This window comes from Carcharodon carcharias, chromosome 2 (assembly GCF_017639515.1).
Source record: "Carcharodon carcharias isolate sCarCar2 chromosome 2, sCarCar2.pri, whole genome shotgun sequence".
Taxonomy (NCBI): domain Eukaryota; kingdom Metazoa; phylum Chordata; class Chondrichthyes; order Lamniformes; family Lamnidae; genus Carcharodon; species Carcharodon carcharias.
In genome coordinates this window covers 25,141,764-25,169,378 of record NC_054468.1, presented here as the reverse complement: position 1 = coordinate 25,169,378, position 27,615 = coordinate 25,141,764, and the positions used below count along the sequence as shown (strand labels likewise).

Below are 27,615 nucleotides of genomic sequence, written 5' to 3'. Positions count from 1 at the left end.
TATTGAAAACATAGGGATGATGCTGACGAGTCTCTAAACTAAGATGAAAACAAAAGGATTTGGGTGTGATTATTCATTACTATACAAGGATCTAATCAATGATAAGCAAGCATTAGTATGCATCTTAAGGCAATCTGTTTGCAAGTGAAAAATGGCTGCATGGGAAAAAAAAATGTGCACTTCAGGAAGTAGCTGCAGACAGTCATGATCACTCCAAAAATTAAAGCACTTGTGGTGAAAGGATAATACGTCTACGCAAATTAAACATGTTTCTAAGCACAGCACAAACTACAGAGTCTCAATGTACCAACAAAGCACTTTTTGGTGAATTTCGTACCTTCAAGGTAAACATGTCAATGCTGGTAAACTCATCTATTTTAGGCCGCCAGCTTTAACATAAATCACTTGCACTCCCATAGCCATGGAAACAGATAATGTTCATTGTTTTTCATTTTCAATTTCTCAACTTGCTCAGCAGGTTGTCAACACAAATACATCTGTTGTTATTTTGGTATGAGAGGGCAGAAGCTATAGGTTTGTGAAACGGAGAGAAAGAAAGCTAGAGCAAGGCTCTTGTTTCACTGAACCCAGTGACGCCCATCACTAATAAAGTCACAAGCTTATCAAGCCAAATCTGAGATGAGTGGGGGTGTTTAAACATTCTTGCAACCGAAGAACAGTTAACAGATATTAACATTGAAATTTAAAGAATTTCAAAACAAGGGAGATAAAGAAAGATCCTCAGAAATTGGGAACAGTAAAACAAAACAAAATGCCTGAAGCACGGGATGTACTTATAAGGAAAGGAGTAAATCAGCAATGAGAGACTCAGATGGAAGAAATATAGAATGCACACATTCAAACTTTGGAGAACTGCTCTTGTAGAAGCCATAGTGTGTTCCAAATACATGCACTTGGATGAGTTTAAAATTCAAAAAATGAGTGTGCGTATACCTTGAAATGACACATCAGTTAATTTAACATCAATAGTGGGGAAATGCTCAAGACAATTTTGTAGGAAATACTCCGTGACAAATTCAAGGTCTGTCCTAATCAGTATCCTTAATACATCCGTGGGGAAGGCAGGTGGCCAATTTAATTTGTCTGCTCCTTTCTGGGAAAATTCAGATTTTATGGAGGACACATGTTCCCAACAGAATTCTGGTATATGTGCATTCTAACTATTTGAATTGCATGGCTTTGACATTATTTCCTCCTCTCATGTCTGCATGGAGTACTGTACCCAGCTATGTGGAATTGAAGTTATCTCGCAGGATTGTTCGACAAGTGAGAGAAGACTCACAGTGAATCCATGTGTTAGAAACAATTAATGTTGATCACTACCCTGTGATTTTCCCATATTTGCAATCTGTTTACTTGCTGCTAGTATTGACATGCAAAACATTTGCTGTCAAAGTGGTATCTTTATTGCAAGAGTAGTTCCTTAAATACACAATTTCCAATTTTTCACCAAAGACTTTAACTTCTCACTCTGGAAAAGGCTACATAAAACTGTCCATGTGTAAAAACAGTTCTAGGAATATAAATACAAATTTTGTCAAGAATCTGACCTTTTGACTTGTTTATAGTCATGGAATCAGAATTGAATTGGGAACTGTTTGCCCCCAACTTGAAAAGGCAGATTTACGTCTGAAAGGTTCAATATTATTCCAGGAATAAAAACTCATTATCCTTGAAATCTGCTTGTTATAATTTCGTTATCTATTAGCAAAGAAAACCACTTAACAATCAATCTTGACAAAATCCTTGTTTAGGATTCAAGTTTCGTAGCAACATTAAAACTGCTTCTGAGTCTCAGCCTTTATGGTGGTATGTCCATTGGAGTTAGACTGTGTAGAAACTCTGGACAGCACAGACTGTTATCATCTTCTTCCTCTATAAAATCAATGCTGACATTCTTTTCATTCACTCGGCAGCTTCTCTAAAACCTTTCCATTCAAATCTAGATAGTCTTTCATTTTTAGTGCAAAGAATAACCTTTGAAAAGCAAGTTGCATCAAATAATTGTCCCTGCTATTTTGCTACACTTAACCAATTCCATCATCTCATCCACCTCTCCCATGCCACTTCTCCCCTTGCTACCTCCATCCAATGCAATTCCATCCTTTCCATTCAATCCATCGCCCCCAACCCATCTCTATCCTGCTCTTGTCATCCTTGTCCCTCTCATCAATCACATCCCTCAGAGAAGCAGTCCTTCCAGCTGGGATCACTGTGCTGTTGGGCTCTCCTTGCACTGTTTTCATTCTCCACCAATCCCCACACCCTGCCACCACTGCAGCACCAATCAGTGAGAGCTGCATGTGTATTATATGCTCCAGTAATGTGTGTGTCTTGCACTGCCCCCGCAAATAAACCCACCGACAGTCATGCTCCTTAAGCTGAACAATCAAAACAGTCCAGACAGACAAAGCCTAAGTATTAATGTAGATTGTACACATTTAACTTAATAGCCACATGGTTGTTCTTTCCCCTGAAGATGTGTGAATTGTATGTATAGTTTCTGGGAGACTACATTGACAATGACAACTTTAACATAGTAAAATGCCCCAAGGTGCTTCACAGAAGTGTAATCTGATATCCTTGTTTGATTGGCTGTAATGTGAAATATTGCAGGAAAAATAAGACACGTTTTTAAAAAATTGATTGATGGGATGTGGATGTTGTTGACTAGGCCCATCCCTAACTGCCCTAGGGAAGGTGATGGTGAGTGTTTCTTTGAACCATCGTAGTCCCTGTGATGTAGGTACATCTGTTAGGAAGGAAGGTCCAGGATTTTGAACAAGCGACAGTAAAGGAACAGCGATATATTTCCAAGTTAGGATGGTGAGTGGCTTGGAGGGGAACTTCCAATTGGTGGTTTTCCATGTATCTGCTGCCCTTGTCCTTCTAGATGGTAGTGGTCGTGCGTTTGGAAGGTGCTGCCTAAGGAGCCTTGGTGAGTTTCTGCAGTGCATCTTATAGATGGTACACACTGCTGCCACTGTTCGTTAGTGGTGGAGGGAATGAATGTTTGTGGATGTGGTACCAATCAAGCGGGCTGCTTTGTCCTGGATGGTGTCAAGCTTGTTGAGTTTTGTTGGAATTGCGCTCATCCAGGCAAGTGGGGAGTATTCCATCACACTTCTGACTTGTGCCTTGTAAATGGCAGACAGGTTTTGGGGAGTCAGGAGGTGATTTACTCACTGCAGGATTCTTAGCCTCTGACCTTTTCTTGTAGCTACAGTATTTATATGGCTAGTCCAGTTGAGATTCTGGTCAACAAAATGTTGATAGTGGGGAATTCAGCAACGTTAATGCCATTGAACGTCAAAGGGTGATTGTTAGATTCTCTCTTGCTGGAGATGGTCATTGCCTAGCACTTGTGTGGTGCAAATGTTACTTGTTACCCCAAGCCTGGATATTGTCCAGGTCTTGCAGCATTTGTACATGGACTACTTCAGTATCTGAGGAATCGCAAATGAATTGAACGTCATGCAATCATCAGTGAACATCCCCATTTCTGACCTTACGATGAAGAGAAGATCATTGCTGAAGCAGCTGAAGATGGTTGGGCCGAGGACATCGCCCTGAGGAACTCCTGCAGTGATGCCCTGGAACTGAGATGATTGACCTCCAGCAACCACAACCATGTTCCTTTGTGCTAGGTATGACTCCAACCAGTGGAGGGTTTTCCCCCTGATTCCCATTGACTTCAGTTTTGCTAGGGCTCCTTGATGTCAAGGGCAGTCACTCTCACCTTACCTCTGGAGTTCAGCTCTTTTGTCCATGTTTGAACCAAAGCTGTGATGAGGTCAGGAGCTGACTGGCCCTGTGGAACCCAAACTGAGCATCAGTGAGCAGGCTATTGCTAAGCAAGTGCCATTTGATAACAGTGATGATCGAGAGTAGAGTGATGAGGTGGTAATTGGCAAGTGAGATTTGTCCTGCTTTTTGTGTACAGGGCATTCCTGGGCAATTTTCCACATTGCCAGGCAGGTGTAACAAAATGATTGGGTTCCATGATAAATAATGGATAGGATTTGGACATGATTATTGACCATTTTTTGAAAATATCCAGTTATCATTACTAACAGAGTTAATCAAATATTTGGATAATTTTCAAATGCGTATAAAACTCATTGGAAGCAATATTGTGCATATGTCTGGACTTCCTTTGATCAATGTGCTGAAAAAGAATCAGAGTAGACTGTCCAGAATGACTCTTTGGTTTTATATCACAAAGTGAGACTCAACATGCTTTAATTGGAGAAAATAAGATTAAACATAAGATTCAGGTCTTCAAAAAGATACACATATGGATCAAAAATCTAATATGAAATAGCCAGCAAGGATTTACAAAATGTGGGACAGAATCTTCAACTGTTACCCATATTGTAATAAATTTATAAGGAAGAGGCAATGTGGATTTGCAAGAGGAAGATTCTGTCTGACCTCCTGGACCTCTCTATGGAAATTACAGTTCATGCAGATGATGGAATTTGCTGTGCCCAATTTATATGGTCTTTGTCAATACTATTGGCAAAGTCTCACATGAAAGGCTCCTTATTAAGTTAAAAACCATGGGAATCTAGACTGGAATAGGGGACAGAACAAAAGGTCAGTTACAAAAGTAGCAAACTGAAAGAAGTCATGAGAGGCACAGGGGGAATTTTAACCTGTAGAGCGTAGGTTTATGTGCAGGAGTGAGGTAAAAACTTTGAAATATGGAAGCACATGGGAATCTGGCTCCAACTACTGTTTTTAATTGGAATCTGTTAGATTTCTTGTTTACAATCCCCTTGGCAGAAGCAGGCTGACTGTTGACATATACTAAATGCTCAAATGGAACGATATTTCAACTGACTTTCAAATTTAATGGCACATCCATGGGTTTCCATGTGTTGTAACCAGTGAAAGCAAGGTCAGAATACAAGATGACTGAGGGGCTGATTCAAACTCATGGAAATGCTGCACTAAATCTTCGGTCCTTACAGCTCCTTTCTTAACTACTGGTGAGAAAGCGTTAGTTTGTAGTACTTTTGCTGAGAGTTTCCTTTATAGACTCAAGAGGTTGTTTTGAACCACATCAGGATGAGTGGCACTTTGGCTGCCTTAGATTAATATCTAGGCAAAACGCAATATGACCAGCACATGAGCATCAATAACAGCCTGCTGCTCAGAAACCTCTAACTGCATATCAGAGAGGGGAGCAGCAGAGGGGTGCAGTTTGCAGGAGACACTATCTGAAATACAGACTGCACAGGGTGAATTTCCTTGACATGTCAGAGCAGCAGTGACTCAGGGGACTCAGCTTGTCATCTCACCTTGTGGCAACCAGCTGCAACCTAATAAAATATCTGCTATCTGCTGACCTGTGATAATGTCAGTCAAAATGAGTGGGTGTTCGGGACTGCAGCCCTGGCTGGCTTCCCACAGGTTCAGGGTGTTATCGACTGCCCACACATGGTAATCCAGGCATCCAAGATCAACCAGGGGTATTCGTCAACTCTGCAAGGGCTTCCACTTTATTTACATGCAGCTAGTGTGAAACTACAAAAAGATATTTTTGTAGGCGTGCAGAAGATTCCTGGGGAGTTGCCATGTTCTTTTCATCCTGGAAAAGCACACTTAAGCAGTAGCCACGAGGAGACAAGGGATGCCTAATTCAAACCTGGCCGATGACAGCTGTCTGAAATCTGACCAGTGAATCACCTCTAGAAGTACAATCGAACAAGGAATCAGCATGCTGAAGATGTGGACAGATTAGGAGATGCCCTTCTTTAAACATTGGGGTGGGTATCCAGAGAGTGGAGCTATGGTTCAGTGGGTAGCACTCTTGTCTCAGTGAGAAGGTTGTGCATGGGTCCAGGTCCTACTCCAGGGATTTAAGCACAAAAGTCTGGAAGGCAGCTCATCACTGCCTTCTCAAGGGCAATTAGAGATGGGCAATAACTGCTGGCCTCACCAAAGGGTCTCACATACCATGATCGAATACAAAAAATATGAATGGGAATGGAGAAGAGCCATCAACTAATATTATGGCAATCCCATGTAACATGGGGAAAAGGAGAGTGATTAGGATAATAGGGGATACAATACCACTTTTAAAGTTAAAGTTGCTGTAATTGTACAGTAAATACAAACTAAACCTGCCATAGATATTGAGACACACCGTGTCCTACTAGGAGGGCCAATGCCTCCAGCATTGCTATGGATCAGAATTTGATGTCCATTTTGCTTAGCGTGGACCTGCCATTTGTCACATCTTATTGATTGACTCAGAGCTGATGACAGAAGCAATGTAACAACCAAAAACAAGGCAAGTGGCTGGGAAACTGCCATGTGAGGGACTGCTAAGGATTTAGGAAAGCAAACAATTCTGAATGACTGTTGGGAGAACCTAACAATAAAGTAACAATGGATGTTGTGGCTGCTTGAATGTCACCATATTATTTATAATGCACATAGGTTTCATTTTTGTACTTACCACATGTATACTTTCCTGGTTGAGCTCATCATCTGGGTTTACGCCCACCCTGTTACACAAAGAAAATTACGAGAATCAGTGAAGGGATCACTTAGTGATCTACAGCCTTCTATGCCTGTGCCTTCATTACAGCATCCCTTAAACCTGACCCCAAGTGCGAGCTTTCAAATTCTTTTGTGATTTTGTGACTACTTTTACAGAGTGAAGAATTTGGCTCCATTTGCTTATAGTGCATTGAATTCAAATGCATTTTTCCCCTCGTCTTTTGCTGTCAGCAGAAGGATGAAGCTGTCATGGAAATATTGGGTTTCTGACTAATCACTTTGAAAATACCGGAGCCTTAAACGGACTGATCCTCATTATTTCAGGGAAAAGCATCAATGTGTAAAATAGGAATCACTTGACCAAAATTTGTACTGAGATAAAAGTATTGTTTGAAGCATCAATAATTATGTGGCAGCAAATATGATGCTCCTTGACCGATTATTTTTGAAGTAACCCGTGCTGAGAACTTTACCCGCATAAAAAAATCCTCAACATAGCAACACCATTCCTTATATTCTGCATTTATACAACAGCGCTGCCACTTAATCATTTCCTTTCACCTGCAACATCCACGGTGCAGAAAGATCATAAGAACAGAATCCTACAACCTTCTGGGATCTCTGTGCTCCTCTAATTCTGGCCAGTTGAGCATCTCTGATTCCAATTGCTCCACCTTTGGTGGCCATGCCTTCAGCTGCTAAAGCTCTAGATTCTGGAATTCATGCCCTCAACCTCTCTTTCCTCCTTTAAGACGTTCCTTAAAATCTACCTCTCTGGCCAATCTTTTGGTCACCTAATCAGCTAATGTCTCCTTATGTGACTTAGTGTCAAACTTTGTTTGATAATGCTCCTGTGAAGAGTCCTGGGACATTTTGCTCTATGTTAAAGGTGCTATATTAATGAAACTTGTTACTGTTTCACTGTTATCCTTGAATAACAATACATGGATAATCTTATTTCTTTGTTGCCAAGAGCACTCTGTTCAACAAAGTGAACCAGTTGAACATTAAAGTAACAACACTGTATTCACCATTTCAAGTAAAGGTGTGTCCCTATTATAAATGAGGAATAAGGGACCTTGGCTGCACTGGGATGCGTTACAACATTACATCTTCAGAAACATGGCAGATGTTCATGTTTTGGAAAACAGACCTTTCTTGCAGAGATGTAATATTATTTGACAGCATCAGCACATTTGGCCAGGATTTTGTTGTATTAATAATTGAGTTGCCAATTCACTCTTACTACGGAGTAAAACTGACTGTATCTTCTGCCATCTGCATGTGTGTGGTTAAACGCAGAAATCCAGACGTTGCTATCAGTGACACCCTGTTCCTCCACAGGTTGTGATATTGCAGGCCTTGCTAATGGAATCTGAAAAGATCAGTGTCACGGCATGAACTTAAGCTAATTACTCACTGTTACCACAACTGAAGATTTATCGAAATGTAAGTCTTATTCAATCAGGAGTAACTGAGATTTTAACAAGCGTTGTTCACCTACTGCTGAACAACCTCTTTAGCCCTGAAAAATTAATTTTACAAGCTGAAGTCTCATTTCTCAGAAGAAAATTGTTTCAGATTTTGAAAATAAAATTAAAATTAAAGAACTTCTATTTTTATACAGTTTTTGCTTTGCTCGTTTAAATGAATGTAATTTATTTTTCTTGTTTTGTTCATTTCCTACTTTGCTGTCCATGAGGATGTTTTAATCTGATTGGTTATAAAGCTTTACCGCTTTCCATGCTCACGGCTGCTATGGTTCTTTTGTAGAGGGCGTTGAATTCAAAGCGACACTGGAAGACTGGAAACCTGCGCTGACAAGTCTGCTAAAATTCTGTAGGCAGCTGTATGCGAGGTGAATGGCGAAACTGCCCCTTCGCTGCTGTGAGGAAAATTCAGGCCAGAGTCTTGGTGAGAGCCTCATTCATGCCTTAATTCCTATTACTGCTTTTGCATTAATTCACTGGCAACCATCTATACATGAGTACCGAGAGCATTTAGTAGTGTGTATGCTCGATTCAAATTGCTCAAAAATATTTTCCACTCTTCTGGCAGACAAAAGGGGTGAACTTAAAACTTTAGTGAGGGCTGAAAATTAACAGCAGTGAATCAGCAGCCCATTGCACACTCTGCCCAATTTTCCCATGTTCTTTATCCACGGATAAGTCTACTTGCTCTTACTACTACTTCTTCAATGCCTAAGGACTGAGCCTGGCCCTTTCATAGTCAGTATGGCTCCTTATCAGACTGGCCAGATCCTTTTACCAACTAAAGGTATCTGTTTGGCTCAGTAATAGCCCTCTCATCTCTGAATCAGCAGGTTGTAAGGACCATAGGAACATAGGAAATAGGAACAGGAGTTGGCCATTTGGCCCATTGAGCCTGCTCTCCCTTTCAAACATATCATGGCTGGTCATCTACCTCTATGCCATTTTTCCCCACTATTGCCATATCCCTTGATGTCATTAGTATCCAGAAATCTATCGATTTCTGTCTTGAACAGGCTCAATGATTGAGCTTTCACAGACCTTTGGGGTAGGGATTTACTACTCTCTGAGTGAAGAAATTCCTCCTTACCTCAGTCTTAAATGGCCTGCCCCTTATCCTGAGACTGTGTCCCCTGGTTCTAGACTCACCAGCCAGGGGAAACATCCTATCCACATTTACCCTGTAAGAATTTTGTAAGTTTCAATGAGATCTCCTCTCTTCCTCGAAACTCGAGAGAATACGGGCTCAGTTTCCCCAATCTCTCATCATGGGACAATCCTGCCATCCTAGGGATTAGTCTGGTGAACCTTTGTTGCACTTAGTCTTTGTCAAGTACATCTTTCCTTAGATACAGAGACCAAAACTGTACACAATACTCGAGGTGTGGTCTCACCAAGGCTCTATACAATTGCAGCGGGACATCTTGACTCCTGCATTCAAATCCCCTTGCAATGAAGGCCAACATACCATTTGCCTTCCTAATCGCTTGCTGTGCCTGCATGCTAGTTTTTAGTGACTCATTAACAATGACACCCATGTTCCTTTGGACATCCACACTTCCAACCTCTCACTTTTGCAGCCACATCACCCAATCAAATTATGGGACAAGGTGGTGTACAACTGGAGGCAACAGGATCTAACAAGAGGGGAGGCACGCCTGCATGTCCTGACCCCCAAGGAGGAGATGGTGCTCATCATTATTTGGTCACCTATTGCTGACACTTTGGTCTGCAGAGGTGTTGAAACCATTGAAGTTGATGGTAGTGTATCTAGTCCCCATTGTCACATCCCACTTCCCCCTCATCCCACACTCTCTTCTGATTTACAAGCTGCAGATGGTGTAAGCATGCGCCACCCCACCCCACCTCCTCCCCCCTGCACAATTCATATGGCAGCTTGTCTTTCATTGTGCGGGTTGTGCACCGGATCAGCTATGTCATCAGCAGATAGAACTTGCCACCCAGAAACCACCTTTTGTTTTGCCATGGTGACTCAAATACTGCTGGCACAGCAGAGTGCTTCAGAGTGAAGACATCATGACTGCTGCCAGGATACTGGACATTGACTTGCATGATTCACTGTGCATGGTTGCACAACGGCTGGACAGTAAAGGAGTAGAATTCTTTTTGGTTCCAGTATATGGCAGAGTTGACATGCAGTGTCCTCAAAGTGATGTGCATGCAGTTAATGGTGCCCTGTGCCATGGGAAAGTCTGCAATACTAGCAGAGCCACTCAGTACCTGCTCACTCTACCAGCTTTTCTCTCGCAAGAGTGATTGAAAAGTAGTTAGCTCTCAATGAATGGAGAGCCTCCGTAATCTCCTTTATGCAACAGTGGACAGCAAATTGCAAGATGCCCCAGTCTGGAAGAAGCCAGACACATAAAGGTTCACCACCACAGTCACGTTGATGGCCACTAGCAATGCTGTCCTTGCCCTATGAGGTTCCAGATGTGTTTGCAGCAAGTGGCAGATTTCAGTGACAATGTCCTTTATGTAAGAGTAGGTGTCTCAAATGTCACAATTCAGAGAGCCAGCTAGCAAAGGATAGAACTGGAGCCTGATCTTTACACTCTTATTTACAGAGAGACACATTACAAACATACACCTCCAAGCCCAGTAACCATAGTTTCAGTCTGTTCCTATGTATAGGAGCATTAATGAATCCCCAGTTAATGCCCACTGTATGGATGCAATCGAACACCCAATTAATATATAAATAACATCTCACATTGTTCCTTGCTGAGGTTCGGGGAAGTGAATTATCTCCTGAACACCGTGTGCAGATATGTTATCCTACTCGGAGTCTTTCTCCCACTCCTCCTCCTCCTCTCTCTTCCAGCAGTTTAGTTCAAGTTCCACAGTATAGACCTGAGCACAGAATCTGGGCTGACACTCCAACACAACATTCCAAACTGTTGGAGGTGTCACCTTTTGGATGAGACGTTAAGCCAAGGGCCCATCTCCTTCTCAGGGGGACGTAAAGATCCCATGATACCACTCTGAAGAGCAGCAAGCGAGTACTCGCTGGTATCCTGGCCAACATTTACCCCTTAACCAAAATCACCAAAACAGATTATCTGGTTATTATCATAGCTATTTTTGGGACCTTGCTGTGCATAAAGTGGCTGCCATGTTTCCAACATTACAACAGGGGGAACACCTCAAGAAAATTGTACTTCATTGGTGGTAAAAGCACTTTGCAATATCTTAAAGTCATGAATGAGGCTATATAAATGTCACTTCTTTTCTTCCATAAGCAATTGGGGTTAATTTACTCTGCCTTAAAATGAAACGTGTGCATTCTAAGAGTTTTTATATTGTAAAGACAATTTCTCTTCTGCTACGATTGGATGTTTGGAGACTATTTTTATCCTAAATGAATAAATCTGAACTAGTTTGTAAATTAGCTTGGAAGATGCCGACATTTTTTCTCTGACAAGACACATTTGCAAGTTGCTGAGGAATTTAATTAAGGACCACAGCATATTTACAGACTGAAAAGCTGCTGACACTGTAGGCACAAGAAGTAGCTGAAAAGAAAAGATGCTATCAGCATTTCTACTGGAGTTTTATATTCAGACACTGCATCAGCAACTGAGCAGAGCAAAAGTGACGGCCACAAGTCAAAGCTAACTCTTGTTCTTGATGCGTGTGCTTTCCCTACTTTGTGCACATTGTGTATCAGGTGTTAACCTACCTTCAGTTCTACATATAAACAACTAACACTTCTTCAAACATTAGAAGACAATAAAGAGTGAGCACAAAGCAGGAGAGAAAGACTTTGAAAGCCATGTCAAGGTGAAGAGTCTTTGTTGGCTTTTGAAACAAAAAAAGGAAAGTGACATGGTGCAGGCTGTTGAGAGAGGGAGTTTGAGGGCAAGGAATACATTAGCAGGAGATGGTGCTAAAATGGAAAGAGCAATTTAGTGTCAAGGGAATTAGGAGTGTGTGCAAAGACATGCAGCCGAAAGAAATCACAGCAGCAGGATGACGGGGTGGAGGGGGGGGGTGTGCAAGGCCAAGATGAGATCTGAAAATGTGGAAAAGGATTTTTCTGATATGACAGCACTTTCCCTCTGGACACTACAGGTGGTATTTAATGGAGGTGACAGGGGTCTCACTTGCTGGCTGGAGAGACGGCAAGAGCCCCACATCGTCTCTTCTAAGGAAGGCCTGCCATTTTAAGTGCCACTCAATTGTACAGCCACAGGCCTTTCCCCCAGGATCAAGGACCCTGGGGGCAGGAGTCTTACCTGCTGGACAATTAGAGGCTGGCTACTCTATTGAACAGAAGTGCCACCAGGAAGGTGGTGGCTGCTGCCAGAACACCACCCACCCAAGGCCCAATATTGCGTGATTGGGGGAGGGAGGTTGCTCTCAGCAGGCACCACAGTTCCTGATGCCAGGTCCATCAATCAGGCACCGAGTGCCTTTGAGCGAGGAACCCACCCCCTCCGAGCCTGCAAGTAAACTTGCATTGGTTTGCAGGTCACGCTCCCCACCTGCTACTGGGTTAATATCAGTGGCAGTGGGATGAGGCCCTTAAGTGGGTCATGGGGGAGGACATTAAATTCCACCCTACGCAGTGCTGAACCAATTCTATTGTATTGGTGTGCAATTTTCAACTGCTGGTCACCTATTTCAAATCTGCAAAATGGGCAGCTGATAACTGAAAATCAAGGGAAGCGCCTCATTGGCTCCGCTGATGTCAAAGGCTCGTCTGAAGAAATATTCAAGTGGGTACAGGTGAGTTGCCTGCCCTGACTGAAGCAGCCAGCTTAAATTGTAAAAATCAGAGTCTCATGCTGAGCTAGATTGTGACATGCATGTATTGATCAGTAAAGTGTGTGTGCTGTACAAGTTCTGCCCAGTTGCACGTGGTGTTAAATGGCATCTCTTAAAGGCTCAAAAAAAGGCATACTGAAAGCTTCCAATGTTTCTATTGGTGGGTCCAGGAGGGGCTCACCCACCTGATAACCTCCAACTTCTCCCCAGGCCCAAGCTGCTGTTCGGGTTAACATGCAGCCTCTGTAGCTGCAGCTCGTCACTAGCATTTTAATGAGGCCCAAAGCTCAGACCAGCATGAATGGCTCTACTTGAATATCAACCCTTGGCTGTTCAATGACAGGAGTGCCCCATTTACAAAATGATCCAAGTCTGTTCTTGGTATGCTGCAACATGACAGCTGTAACACTTTTGGCCGATTCCCACTTGGACGTTTTGCGATCAAGCTTTGGGGGGGCAGGCCAGTCAATACCTGCATCTGGTTTCTTACTCAGCAACCATTCCATTTCTGCAGACATTTGAGAGTTTTCTCACTCTTTGAAAACTCTCTAATTGATGTTATGGGTACTGATTATTTCAAGTAGAGGACAAAAAAAAATGTACAAGCTATTTGCTTTAATAGAGATTGATCACGAGCAGATAAACTAAATAAGATAACTGTATATGAGGCAGGGCCACATTTGTACACCTTAGTTTCCTGACTAGAATCATTATAGTTTGTTAGCTTCTTTTTCCTCCCCACGATAATGATCTCCACTTCCAAACAGCGGACTCTCAAACCTGTGGCCTCTAACCTTCTGGGAACTTGTTCAAAAAGTTCAGTAAATTAGAGGTTAGCTACTCTTGTGGCGCATCACGTTGATGCTGCATTACCTTGTGACAAAAATATTAAAGCGTGTGGGTTTTTCTGCAGTTTCTAACCAACATTAGTGAATGAATAAAAGAACAGCTTATCTGAATGCCTAACAGTTCTTTAACAAGCCGCATTAATTTTGTTGGTGCAGCAGGGTACCTCTATTATTTAAACAGGCAATGGCATTTGACACCAGCTTAAGAAAAGAGGAAAAAGAACAAAAAAAAAGGTTGATTGAATTTAATATCGCAACACAATTATGGACATTTTTTTTTGGGGGGGTGGAGAGCGGAGGGGGTGCGGGATTCCATTTCCTCCTTTTATTTGTCTTCAGAAAAAAAAAATAGCACATTTGCTTTGTCTTGCTTCTCATAGGAACAGGAGGCGGCCATGCCTTCCCTCCAGCCTGCTGTGTTATTCAGTCAAAAATGGCTGACCTGTACCTCAACTCCATTTATCTGTCTCACCTCCATTTCCCTTCACGCTCTTACAAAAATCTATCAAGCTCAGTCTTCCAATTGTCTCAACGTCCACAGGAGGGGACAGAATTCCACGTTTTTATCATCTTTAGGACTACTTGCAAAAGGAATTGAACAATTTTTCCAAAGCAATGGCGTAGAAGTTGGGAGAAAGTCATACTAAAACTGTGCAGGCCTCTGGTCTATACTTTGAGTACAATGTCCACATCAGTCATAGAGACACAATATAGCCTTGGAAACTCCAGAAGAGTCACTAGGCACATCCTGAGCATGAGAAGGTTTAATCGTGAGGGAGGGAGAAAAAAAAAACCTAAGAATTGTGGGTTTTTTTTAAATCCTTGATGCAAAGGGAATCTCATATACAAATAATATGATAAACAGTATCGAAAAGACAAATCAGGGACACAACTTTTAAGTTAAGTACCACAATGGGGCCTCAGGCTCAAGCTGACAAAGGCAAACTCAGAACCAATGTATGGAAATGTTTCTTCACAGAAAGAGCCAATATTAATTGGGCATCAGGTTGGGGTAGGTTAGGGCAAGTAGAAACCATGAAATTATTCAAAAGCTACTGCACCCTTTGAGAAGCGGGACATAAGGGGCAGATTTTTCTCTTACTGCACTTGGGTGTAAAGGATTGTCAGGGTGCAGCCTGTGGGAAACATCAGAGGAGAAGATTAATCATGTACAATGCAGCCCATCCAATTCCTTATTGTGGATTATGATCCACCTTGCTTGATTTTCATCTATGTGCTACAGCCAGGAGATTCTTCATGTCCAAGTGTAACAAGATGAAATTCTGACCCAAGTTCTTGCCCAGATGGAAAAGCAAAATGCTTTTTGTATCTACATCTTGTGATCTTGTGAATGACACTGGTGTACCAGGTAAAGTGATGAGCGTAAACATTCCACCCTTTAGATATAGCATCCTTTATGTGGGGAACAGGGACCTGAATCAGGACCAAAAATCTATGCTCATTAAGTCGCCAAATCAAAACAAACTGAAGCACCATTACTTCTCCATCATTTGTCAGGTACTATCCATTCTCTAGAGGCTAACAATGTATTTCTTTTTTGACTCTACTTTCCATTTAACATCAAAATATTTAAATTATTGCATTTACAATCTATTTCTGCTCACAACAAACTTCTCAGTTAATCACTGCCCTCAAGAGTCCACACACTTGATATAATTTCTTGCTATGATGTTATATTGAAAAAGGGGCTACTGGACAGTGAAAGAGCTAACTGAACCTGATAATACAACTTTTCATTGACCTGTATAACAAACAACATAAATGGAGGTTTGCTTTAACTATTAACAGTAACAACCTGGGCTTGTGTAAGCAATACAGAACAGGGAGTAGCTACAATCGATAACCTCCAAAGGATAGTCATCAAGCAGGGATAAAAGCCTTCTTCCCCAAAGGTTCCCTGAGGCATTGCAATCTGTTCATCTTGTCTATTTATGTATCTACGTATATATGTTATAAATGTCTGTTTGTCTTGTAAAATGTTTACTCGAGAAAGGTAAAGATGGATTTAAACAGGCTGGTAGGAGCATGGATCTTTGTAAAGATTAGGGCTCTTGCCAGAATTAGGAATTAAAGTGAGAGGAATGCTTAGAGAAGGCAGTGGATCATTTTTACTTTTATCGTTTGCCAGATCACATTGTACTGTTACAGGGTTTAACAGTTATAAAATAAAAACAGTATCATGCTTAGATTAGTGTCATCGCTCAATTGATCATCCAACATTACCCCTTCATCCACACACACTGGATTCAAAACCCTAATATCTACCACTTAAACCCTAAATAAACCAGGCCTGATAGCGTTCTCTCAAAGACTAAATAAACCAGTTCTGGTAACATCCTCACTAAATAAATAAATGTCCTCAGTGAACCAATCCTGAAAATATCCCCATACATCCTGAACAAAATAACTGATATCCCATCAAATCCTAAACAAACAGGGCCTGATAATTCCTTACATGTGCTGAGTAAATAAATCCCTCTAACCTCTTTATGTAGCTTGAATAAACAGGGCCTGATAAACCTTCACATAAAATGAGTTATTCAACCCTGCTAATCTCTGCATACAGCCTGCATAACCCAATCCAGATAATCCCTTTAAAAACACGGAATAAACCAGTCCAAATAATTTACTCACTCAAACTGAATATATCAGACCAGAAAATCCTCCCATTTATGCTAAAATAGGCTTGATAATCCCTTCATAGATTGAAAAGTATACCTGATAATCCCCTCACATATGCTAAATAACAAAACATAACATCCCCTCACAACATAATTCAATCTTGAGAGTCCCATGCAACTCTCTTCATTGTGATCACCATGGCGAAGGCGAAGAAATGTATTGTTTCGAACAGGAGAAGAAAATAAAACACAGAATGAATGAAAGAAGAGCCACGACTTCATTTGACAGGATTGTTAATTATTATGGAGCATAATAATAGTGGTGAGAATGTGTAACTTACTGCGATATGGAATGGTTGGAGCAAATAGAACCCAACACATTTAAGGGAGGCTTGACAAATGCACGTGGGGGGAAGGGAATAGGGAAGCAGGGTAAAGGAGTAGTATAAGAATCATGTGATGCATAATTACTGGTATCGGTCAGTTGTGGTGAAGGAACGTAGGAACATAAGAACAAGGAACAACAGTAGACCATACGGCTGCTTGAGCCTGTTCTGCTACTCAATATGGTCTGCCTCAGCTCCACATATCCCGCCTGCACCCCATAACCCTCAATTCCCCGAGAAAGCAAAAAATCTGCCTATCCCTGCCTTAAATATAATCAACGGTGGAGCATCCTCAACTACTCTAACTGCCAGAGGTAGAGAATTCCGAAGACTCAGAGCCCTGTGGGTGAAAAAACTTCTCCTCATCTCAATCCTAAAACAGTGAGACAGTGCCTGTGTTCTAGATTCCCCAGCCATTGGAAACAATCTCTGAGTGTTTGCTCCGTCAGAGCTTTGCACGTTCCAATGAGACCACCCCACATTTTTCTGAACACCAGGGAGTATAGGTCCAATCTACTCACATCATAGGACAACTCCCTCATCCCAAGAACAACTTCGCTATACAGCCTCCAATGCAAGTATATCCTTCTTTATAGATACGGCAACCGAAACTCCAGACACTACTCTAGGTGTGGTCTCACCAAAGCCCTGTTGTTCCCCGTTTTCTCTCGCCCTCCTTGCGTGACTAGTGGGCGGTGTTACATTTGCTACCTTCCACTCCGCTACGCCCATTCTAGACCCTGGAGAATTTTGGAAAACAATAACCAGTGCATCCAATATCTCTGCAGTTCTCTCTTTTAGTGCCCTGAGGAACCCTTTAGACTGGCCTCTGTGTTGTAGATACTATTAAATAAGATAAATTAAGGGAACATTATCATTCCCTTTACTAATGTTTTCTTATTCATAAGCAGCAGCATTCGCATTGTAAAAGGATTGTGCAGCCTTCTTATTTTTAGGAACTTGTGCCAATATCTGAGCACTAACCTGGAACTGCAGAAAGAACCCCTGAGTTTCTGCTTGGTTATTGTGGTTCAAATATTCAAAGAGTGTTTTTAGAGCGTAATTAAAAATAAAATATGCATTAAAACACTGCCTGATTGTGCCGGTTCACGACTAGGGAGGCAGCAGACCCGAACCTTGCCAGCCCATGTCTCGCCTAGATGAAATTCTGTGGGAGTGGGAGGTGGTGACGGGTTCGGGATCATGAAGTCGGGAAACGGCTGGACTTGCATTTCCAGAAGCAGATCTGACCCCAAGTATAAAACCAACGAGGTTATTATGGACCATTACAAAACATTGCTTCGGCCTCAACTGGAGCAGTGTGTGGAATTCTAGACACTGCACTTTAAGACGGATGTGGAGGCTTCAAAGAGGGCGCAGAAAAGATTCACGAGAATGGTTCCAGGGATGAGGGACTTCAGTTACGTGGATAGATTGGAGAAACTGGGGTTGTTCTCCTAAGAGAAGGTTGAGAAGAGATCTGATATTGGTGTTCAGAATCATGAAGCGTCTAGACGGTGTAGATAAAGAGAAACTGTTGGCACTAACGGAAAGGTTGAGAACTAAAGGACATAGATTTAAGATGATTTACCAACGAGCCAAAGGCGACATGAGAAGAACCTTTTTTGCTCTGTGACTAGGATCTGGAGTGCACTGCCTGAGAGTTTGGTGGAGGCAGATTCAATCTTGACTTTCAAAAGGGAATTGGACAAGCACCTGAAGAGAAAAAAATGGGAACTACAGGGAAAGGCTGCGGGAGTGGGACTAGGTCAATTGCTCTTGCTGAGAGTCAGTACTGATATGATGGGCCGAATGGGCTCCTGTGGTGTTGTAACCATTCCATCTTTCTATAAGGGGAGGAAGCGCTTAATGCCAATAAAACGTTATGATTGGTCATTCAATTCATTAATATTCTTGGGATTTTGTTATGTGCAAAATGGGTGTTGTATTGACCACACATCAAAAGTTTATTTGAGATGTTTAAGGGGATACATCAATCCAAGTCCTTCCTCCTCTTGTCAGCTGAAAGAGTCCAATGTGAAGTGATTTCCAGTTGTTTCCATTCAGTTCACTGGCCATAATAAAACAATAAACTGCATATTAGTTTGGTGAAGAGAGAGCACTGTCCTACATCTAACCCATGCTGGACTTCATTTGGAGTGATAGGTGCTACAAATAGAAAAGCAATTCATTCTGCAATACTGAGGAGCAACAATTGAAATCACCATAAAAGAAACATGCAGAACTTACTTTTCACCACAGCAACAGGAGCAAAATTGGACAGAAGAAAGAGAGAGCTTATAGGTATGGGGTAGTGCTAATGTATATAATTGTGAACATATTTAATTTGCAAGGCCCAGGAAAATTAAGCAGAAGGATTGAGTGGGCACTCCTTTGAATGCTGGCAATCCATCTTGTTTTTTAATGCTTATCCAGAGGGCAGATGTGGCACATATGGCAAAGTCTACAAAGTTGGTGCCTGCCTTTTAAATCTAAATCAGGAGAAGCTGAATTTATCAGTTGCTGTCTCTCCAAATTTATGAAACAGTTCAATATAATTCAAGTAGAACATGTGGGAACTTGAGGCAAATGTTTGAATTAATCTACTAAAAATATTGCAGAGGGATTTCAGACCACGACAGATAAAATTACACACTAGACAAATAGAGAAACCAAGAAGAGAATACACACAGACACACAAAGTTGAGCAGACACCAAAGGAGTAGCAAATGGAAAGATGGGAGGAAGAGAAACAGAAAGAGAGAATGAGCATGAATTGGAATACATTGTGTTTATAATCCATATTAATTTAAGAAATCTGCTGTTTGCTTTCCATACCCACAGGCTTTCAATAGCACCATGTGACAAAAATGTGCTGTGATCTAACAACAAGTGTTATGTTGCAATATTGTTACAAACTCAATGCGATTAAAGCGTGTAGTCTTTTGTTTAATTTTAATCTTGACCAAAGATATTTTGCTTTGCTTTACCCAACTGATTAATTGGAATTGGGCAGCATGGGTCATTATTAAACTGAAATCTTAGCAAGATGGATTTTTTTTATCGACAGTTCATGATTAATTGAATGTAGCTAACTTTGACTGAAGCTATGTTCTACACTAGTCATCAGAACTGCACATTTGTTCCTTAATGCACAATTAAATCTTCAATCCTATAGAAGAGATTGCTGTCTCTTCAGCACTGGAACTTAACCTTTTAAATTCAGAAGGAAATTTATGATATGTGAAACTGGCCCTTAAAATAACATCAGAAATGTAATGCCATTTTTGTCCTCTTCTACTATAGGCCATTTGTATGAAAACACCTGAAAACAACTTGACCTTGACTGACTGGCCTCACATCCAGTTTTCACAAAAGTCACAGGACTCTGATGCATTCTTATTGTTTCAAAGTTAAGGGTATGATACAATGTTAAATAAACAGCGGAGAATCACAAAATAGGTTTTCACTTTACATACCCAGCTAATGTTGAATCAAATTGAACAACTTGCAGTTATACCCCTCTTTTAACATAAGAAACATCCCAAGGCACTTCAGTGACCATAATCAGATAAAAACTGACACAGAGCCAGAGAAAGGGATATTCAGGCTGGTGACCAAAATCATGGGCAGAATCTTGCCTTTGTTGGGAGGGCTTAGTGGGGGCGGGTGGGCTGGAGCGATTGGGAAGCTGACCTCCGGCTGCGATTGGGGCCGGAAGGTGATTTCACACTGGTGGGCCAATTAAGGCCCGCCCAGCGTGAAATGTGCATGGCAGTGCTCAGTGCTGTCTGTGCAGGCGGGGGTGGGGAAGGAGGTCGAGTGGGGCAAGCGTGACCTTAGCACATGCGCGGGAGTGTGCGCTTCATAACCTCCCTGAGGCACAGATTATAAATCCTGAATAAATCACTGAATTAGCACTTCAATATCCAAACCATGATGTATACAGGAAGATGGAAACTCTAATGACTAATTCAGTACCAGACCAAGAAATAGTTAAAACTGTTGATCCTGATGTATGAATTCTGTTACTTATCAGTTCATTTATTATAAATTTCTGTAATAGATTGAACAGAATGATTCATTGAATCATGTTTTCACTGTCATCTTGTGTACATAAGACTGCAGCAGGCGAGGCAGTCAGCTTGCTGGAATTGGACTGAGTAGCCACTATTTTTTGCTCTTTGAGGAGAATTGTTCAACGGCGTGATGATTGGATGATGGCAGTCTTAACGGGCATGGGGGAAGGGAGGCTGGCCAATGGAGGGAGGAATCCAGGGTAGGCACACAGCCAGGATGAGAAGATGAGGTGCAGGGATGTGGGATGGAGGGAACAGCCTTTCATATTGGGTGTGGGGGTCCAGTGAATGGGCAGGGGGTGTTCCAGGTAGGGATGTTGGGAGAGAGAGTGATGGTCCTAAAGGGCAGTGTCGGTGCTGTCTATGGAGGGAACCTGGGGTTGAACTAAGGGTACTGGGCAGCGGAGGGAACAGTCACAGTGAGAGGGGAGAGTAGAATGTGGTAGGATGACAGGTCCAAGATCATGGTCGGGTAGCGGATGGTCTGATGGGGAGGGGTGGGGGTGGGGGAGGGGTGGTAGGGTGGTGGGGGGTGTACAGAGACAAATAAAACAGGCAGCATTGGGACAGTCATGGGAATAGACTCAGGGTGGAGAGAAGGCATGGGGAGGGTTATAGGCTCAAAGTTAACAGAGGGGAGAGGAATGGTTATATTGGGTGGGTCAATGGTGATTGGGGGAGAAGTTGGTGGGTTATATGCACCATTTTCTCAAGGCTCTTCTTCACAACACAACTGCTCCGTAAGTGTGAATCCTCGAAGTGGGAGGAGGGTCTTTTCGAGTGGATGGAGTTAAATGTGAGCAGAATTGGCTGACTAAAGGTACACCCTAATAATCATGAAGCAATTGCATAAGAACCATGCTCAGGTGTGTTCTCTTCTTTATGGCGAAGCCCATACTGCAGCATGTTTGCACCCTGATTTGAATCTCATAACATCAAGGTCCCAGCAAGATCAGGAGTTGCAGTGAAATCTTCACTAAAGAGCAACTCAAGTTGACCAAAGCAGGGTGGAGGGTGGGCAAAGGGGGATGGATGGCAAGAGGGAGGCAGGGTCCAAAGATAGTGGGGGGGGGGGGGGTTGTGTGGAAATGACAACAATGTGCCGGTTCAGAACCTTGAAGGTTCCAGCTAAATGGTCATAGATGATAATGGAGTGGATGGTACATATGGTGGCAAGGCAAGGCAAGTGTCTTTTAAATGTGTGTCTCGAGGATGATGGAGGGAAGCCCAATAGTATTTGAGGGAGGGTGCGTGGACATGGCTTTCATTATCTCGGTCAATGCTGCAGTCTCTATGCACATGGATGTATGTTATGAGTGGAAAACTCATCTGTGGCCCTCTCAAATGGGCTTCACCATGGTGGGGTGAGGAAAGGCCAGGGTTTTTTTTTAATTCATTCATGGGATGTGGGTTTTACCTGCTAGGCCAGCATTTATTGCCCATCCCTAATTGCCCTCCAGAGGGTAATGGTGAGCTACCTTCCAGAATTGCTGCAGTCCACGTGGTGTAGGTACACCCACAGTGCTATTAAGGAAGGAGTTCCAGGATTTTGACCCAGCGACAGTGAAGGAATGGCGATATTTTTTACAAGCCAGGATGGTGTGTGGCTTGGAGGGGAACTTCCAGGTGGTGGCGTTCCCATGTGTCTGCTGCCCTTGTCCTTCTAGATGGTAGCAGTCGTGGGTTTGGAAGGTGCTGTCTAAGGAGTTCATGCAGTACACCTTGCAGAACTGCTGCCACTGTTCATTGGTGATGGAGGGAGTGGATGTTTGTGGATGAGGTACCAATCAAGCGGATTGCTTTGTCCTGGATTGTGTTGAACTTCTTGAGTGTTGTTGGAGCTGCTCGCATCCAGGCAAGTGGGGAGTATTCCATCACACTCCTAACTTGTAAACCCTTGATGGTGGACAGGCTTTGGGGGGTGAGTTACTTGTGTCAGAATTCCTAGCCTCTGACCTGGTCTTGTAGCCATGGTATTTAAATGACTAGTCCAATTCTGGTCAATGGTAACCCCCAGGATGCTGATAGTGGGGGATTCAGAGATAATAATGCCATTCAATGTCAAAGGGTGATGGTTAGATTCTCTCTTGTTAGAGATGGTCATTGACTGACAATTATGTGGCACGAATGTTCCTTGTCACTTGTCAGCCCAAGCCTAGATATTGTCCAGGTCTTACTGCATTTGGACATAGACTGCTCCCGTATCTAAGGAGTTGCGAATGGTGCTGAACATTGTGCAATCATCAGCGAACATCCCACTTCTGACCTTACCATGGAAGGAAATTCATTGATGAAGCAGCTGAAGATGCTTGGACCCGGGACACTACCCTGAGGAACTCATGCATGTAATGTCATGGAACTGAGATGATTGACCCCAAACAGCCACAACCATCTTCCTTTGTTCTAGGTATGACTCAGTTTTCTCCTTCTGATTCCCACTGACTCCAGTTTTGCTGGTGCTTCTTGATGTCACACTTGGTCAACTGCTGACTTGATGGCAGTAATTTGCAAAGTTGACTTTGTCATGCTTTTTGAGTGCAGGACACACCTGGGCAATTTACCACATTGCTGGGTAGATGCCAGTGTTGTAACTGTACTGGAACAGCTTGACTAGAGGCACAGCATAAGTCTTCAATATGACTGTCAGGATATTGTCAAGACCCATAGCCTTTGCAGTATCCAGTGCCTTCAACCGTTTCTTGATCTAACATGGAGTGAATCGAATTGGCTAAAGTCTGGCACCTATGATTCTCAGGAAGAGGCCAAGATGGATCATCCACTCAGCACTTCTGGCTGAAGGTTCTTGCAAGTGCTTCAGCCCTACCTTTTGCACTGATGTGCTGGGCTCCTTCATCATTGAGAATGGGGATATTTGTGGAGCCTCCTCCTCCAGTGAGTTATTTAATTGTCCAGCATCATTCATGACTGGATGTGGCAGGACTGCAGAGCTTAGAACTGATCCGTTGGTTGTGGAATCGCTTAGCTCTGTCTATCTCTTGCTAATTAGGCTGTTTGGCAAGCAAGTCATCCTGTGCTGTAGCTTCACCAGGTTGACACCTCATTTTTAGGTACTCATGGTGCTGCTCCTGGCATGCCCTCCTGTATTCTCATTGAGGGTGGACTGCATTGGCTGAAATGCTCAGGGTAGGAAGGGCAGCTTCAAAGAATATGCTGACTAAATGGATCACCGCAATTTGTTCACAGATCAGCTCAGGTGTATATGATGCTGGCTCCAAGCGATCCTGCACTTCTACTATTATGATCCGGTTGACAAGAAAGCAGCGTCAACTTCCTGTTCTACCTGAAGCAAGGTTGGCTGTGTTCCTTGCACATACATATCTGATGAGCTGATCAGTGTGAGATCAAGCATGATCAGTCATCTCACCCCCAAGCAAAAATCACTGTCACTTCCACTCCTGCCTCCCAACTTTTCTCTAGACTGGATGGTTCCACCCAGCATATGCAACCCATTCATATTATGGTTTGGATTTTCTGATATAGTGAAATCAAAGTGCCTCTTTGGCAGGATGGGAAGGTTACCTGCCACAAGATATGCCCCTGACCTGGGACAATTTTATGGCGATTGGGTCTAAACTCTCCAATAAGCAGTTTAGTGAGGGAGGCTGACCAAGATAGGCCATTATTGAAGTGTTGCATTGCTGCAGCCTCTGTACTGCCTCCTCAAACTTCAAAGGATCATTTGGAAGCACTAGTTTAGTATATTGTGATTATTTTGGCTGCTAATCTTTTTAAATTCTCTCTCCCCAACTCCCTTTGCCACAGTAAGTTGGCTGCAATGGACAAAAGGCATCCTTTGCAACCAGCATTGTTATGGTGCCACGAGGGACTGCGGGAGCCAAAATTTGACATGGATGCAGAGGTTGCAATATGCAACTAACTTGCATCCGTTCATTCTGCCACAGACAGCATGCAATTTTGTGCTGCCTGCTGGTTTATATGACTGCTGCGTACAGTTCAGTGCTAAAAGTGTTGTTGCATGGCTGCATGCCTCACTAGGGGGCCCAGGTGCATATGAAGCTAGCACCACTTAAAGCCAACCTGCATCTCTTACAAGGGAAGTGCATTCTGCCTGGTAAAGTGCTGCCGCAAGAGTCTCGGGAGGGTATTCCGAGCAGAAAAAACACTTGAATAATGGCACAACAGGGCAGCATATGGCGTAGCACTGGAGGCCGTGGTTCAAGAGTTGGAGGGGAGGAGAGATGTGCTCCATCCATGTGAGACCAATGGGATCAGACAGCCATTGTGATCAATGCCAAAAATGTAGCTCTGAGGACCTGGATACAGACCACAAGAATGATAATGATTTCACATGAATGGTCAAGGTCAGTGAATCCATCTTCAAATGCCATATCCTTACAACTGAATCACTAGCCTCAGGCACTGCTCAATTCTCCACAGACCCATCACTCGCCTACCAACAATCTCTATTGATTACAATTCTTACCTCACATTTATTGCTTCACCTCATCTTCACATGCTTAGCACTCCTGCTAGCCTCATACTCATCTCGTAACTTGCACAAACTGCTGGCTACTCAATCAAGACTGGCATATAACCCAAATAAATTGCACCACTCTCACGGACACATTTTTCTCTCTCTCACTTGCAGGACAAGGTGGTACAAAGCCTCAGACAGCAGAGGTGAACCTACAGTGGACAGGTATGGTTGCATGCCTTATTCCCATGGAGGAGGCGAGACCTGCCATCACTGGAGTGGTGATGACTGAGTCCATGGTCAGCATCGGAAACCAAAGATGACAGTACGCTCATACCGAATTCACCTTCTCACATCCCAATTTCCACTCATTTCACAATCTCTTCTGATTATAAGTTGCACAGCTGTAAGCAAGGATCTCTTTTTTTCCATCCCCTCCTCTCACTGAAACCCTACCTTTGTACCTTTCTCCATTCAGGTTCTAAGAACTGCCACCTGGCCGGGAAGTGGTGGTGGAAGAGCATGAAATAGACGAGCTGGAAAGCAGTGAAGAAGAAGAAAGACTAGTACTCGATTTCACATTCAGAGCCATCAGCTTAGATACTGGCACTGCATCTGATTTAGAGGGTAGTGTATAGGCAGAATCTGCATGCGGTGAGACAGAGGACCTTCAGCAAGGGCAGAGGATGAGGATAGTGCAAGTGCTACCTCGCTGGAAGACGAGGTCCTCTCCAACTTGGTACAGGGCTCCAACTTGTGCAGAGCTTGGAGCTCAGTCTTTCCAGTGTAGAAGCAGTGAACAACTCTGTATGAACACTTGCAGAACAAACCATGATGCAACATCTGACAGCTGATGTCTCAGCTTCCATTGCAGCCAAACAGAAGCCATCTGGGTGCTGCAATGGAAGATCAACCTGAAGTTATGCAAGCTCAGCCTGCTGTCATCATAGTAGAGGATGCCAGTTTGCAAAGGGGCATGCTGGACATCAAAGCAGTCCAGTATTCTGCCCTCCAATAGATTACTAGGAATGCTGGGGCACCATCCCAGGGGAGTGACAGTGCCTCCCTGAAGCACAAATCTGCTGCACTATCTCAGAATGACAGCATCTGCCCTCCCACCACTGCCTCTCCATCAGCCTTTGCTGTTGCCTGTGAGCAAGTCAGCCCGGACTGCTGCTCCCCATGCCGAGATGGTGCAGTAAGAAGTCAGGTCTTCCAGGCCCAGGACTGCTCAAGGATGTCCTACAAGACCATCATCAATCTCCCCCATCCAAAGCTCACATCCTTCCAACAGCCATGCTGCAGCTGTTGGGGTAGCACTGCATAGGAGCATTAGGACAGGTAAAGCCACATGGAAAAGGGCAATTAGTTATCTTTTGTATGGAATATTAAATGGATTTCTTTATATATTTAGTTTGGAAATTTTGTTTTGTGACAGCTTTTATTTCAGCGTAGTGGCCTTGGAGACACTGTGATGGTCAGTAACAGAAAGGAAGGTAAGGTGTGAGATGGTTGGTGAGTGGGGAATTGGGATTGTGTTCACTGGTACTGCAGTAAGATGAATCGATCATGGACAGCCCAGCCAAAAAGAGGATGTGCTAATTGCTTCCTCCCTTCTCTCTCTTCCTCAGTTACTCATCGTCAGCCCAGTGATGAAGGCTATTCCCTCATAATGGCAAGGTTAGGTAGGATGCAGCAGACCAATGTGGATCTCTGCCCAAATACTGCAGGGGTCTAGCAGAGCGGTCCAGACAGAAGTGTGGTTTAAGTACTTCAGTGATCTGCTTGATCACATTTGCTTGGGTTGCACACTGGTCATGAGCCATGTTGGTCAGTGAATGGCCTTTGTCACCCAGTAGCCACTCTCTGGTTTGTTGTGGTGGCTTGAATGCTAAAGGTAGAACAAACTACCTCAGAGTGAAGGCATCATGAAGGCTGCCAGTATACTGGGAACTGACCTGCATGTTCATCCAGCATGTTCACAAACCAGCTGGACATTGAGCAAATGCCATCTCTTCTGGCTGAGCTGCATGTTAGAGTTCGCATGCAACTCCTGCAAAGCAAACTGTGCGTGGTCACTGGTACCCTGTACCATGTCAAAGCATGCCTACCTGATGAAGCCATGTGCTCAGTCTGCCTGTTTTTCTCCTACCAGAAAGGATGAAATGTATTGACCTCTCTTGGAACACCGAATCTCAGTGACCTTCCTTAAGCAACACGGGATGACAAACTGGGAGATTTTGCAAATATCACCTGCTCCAACCTGGAAGTAGCGAAGTGCATAAAAATTCCTGGTCACAATCACCTATCCTCACACTGCTGTGAGGCTGCAGTTGTGACGTCAGCAACTGGCAGATATGAGTGAGGATGTCCTGAGTGAAGTACAGACATC

At 43.2% G+C, this 27,615-nt stretch overlaps 1 protein-coding gene across 2 annotated transcripts in view; it reads right to left on the bottom strand.

Annotated features, from left to right (window-relative positions):
* Positions 1–27,615, bottom strand: part of LOC121268984 (sodium/hydrogen exchanger 9-like) — a 368,207-nt gene that overhangs the window by 86,462 nt on the left and 254,130 nt on the right. For both annotated transcript variants that reach the window (XM_041173300.1, XM_041173310.1), the window contains exon 13: positions 6,491–6,539. In XM_041173300.1, coding sequence (XP_041029234.1) covers positions 6,491–6,539 — 49 coding nt within the window. The remainder of the gene's footprint in view (positions 1–6,490; positions 6,540–27,615) is intronic.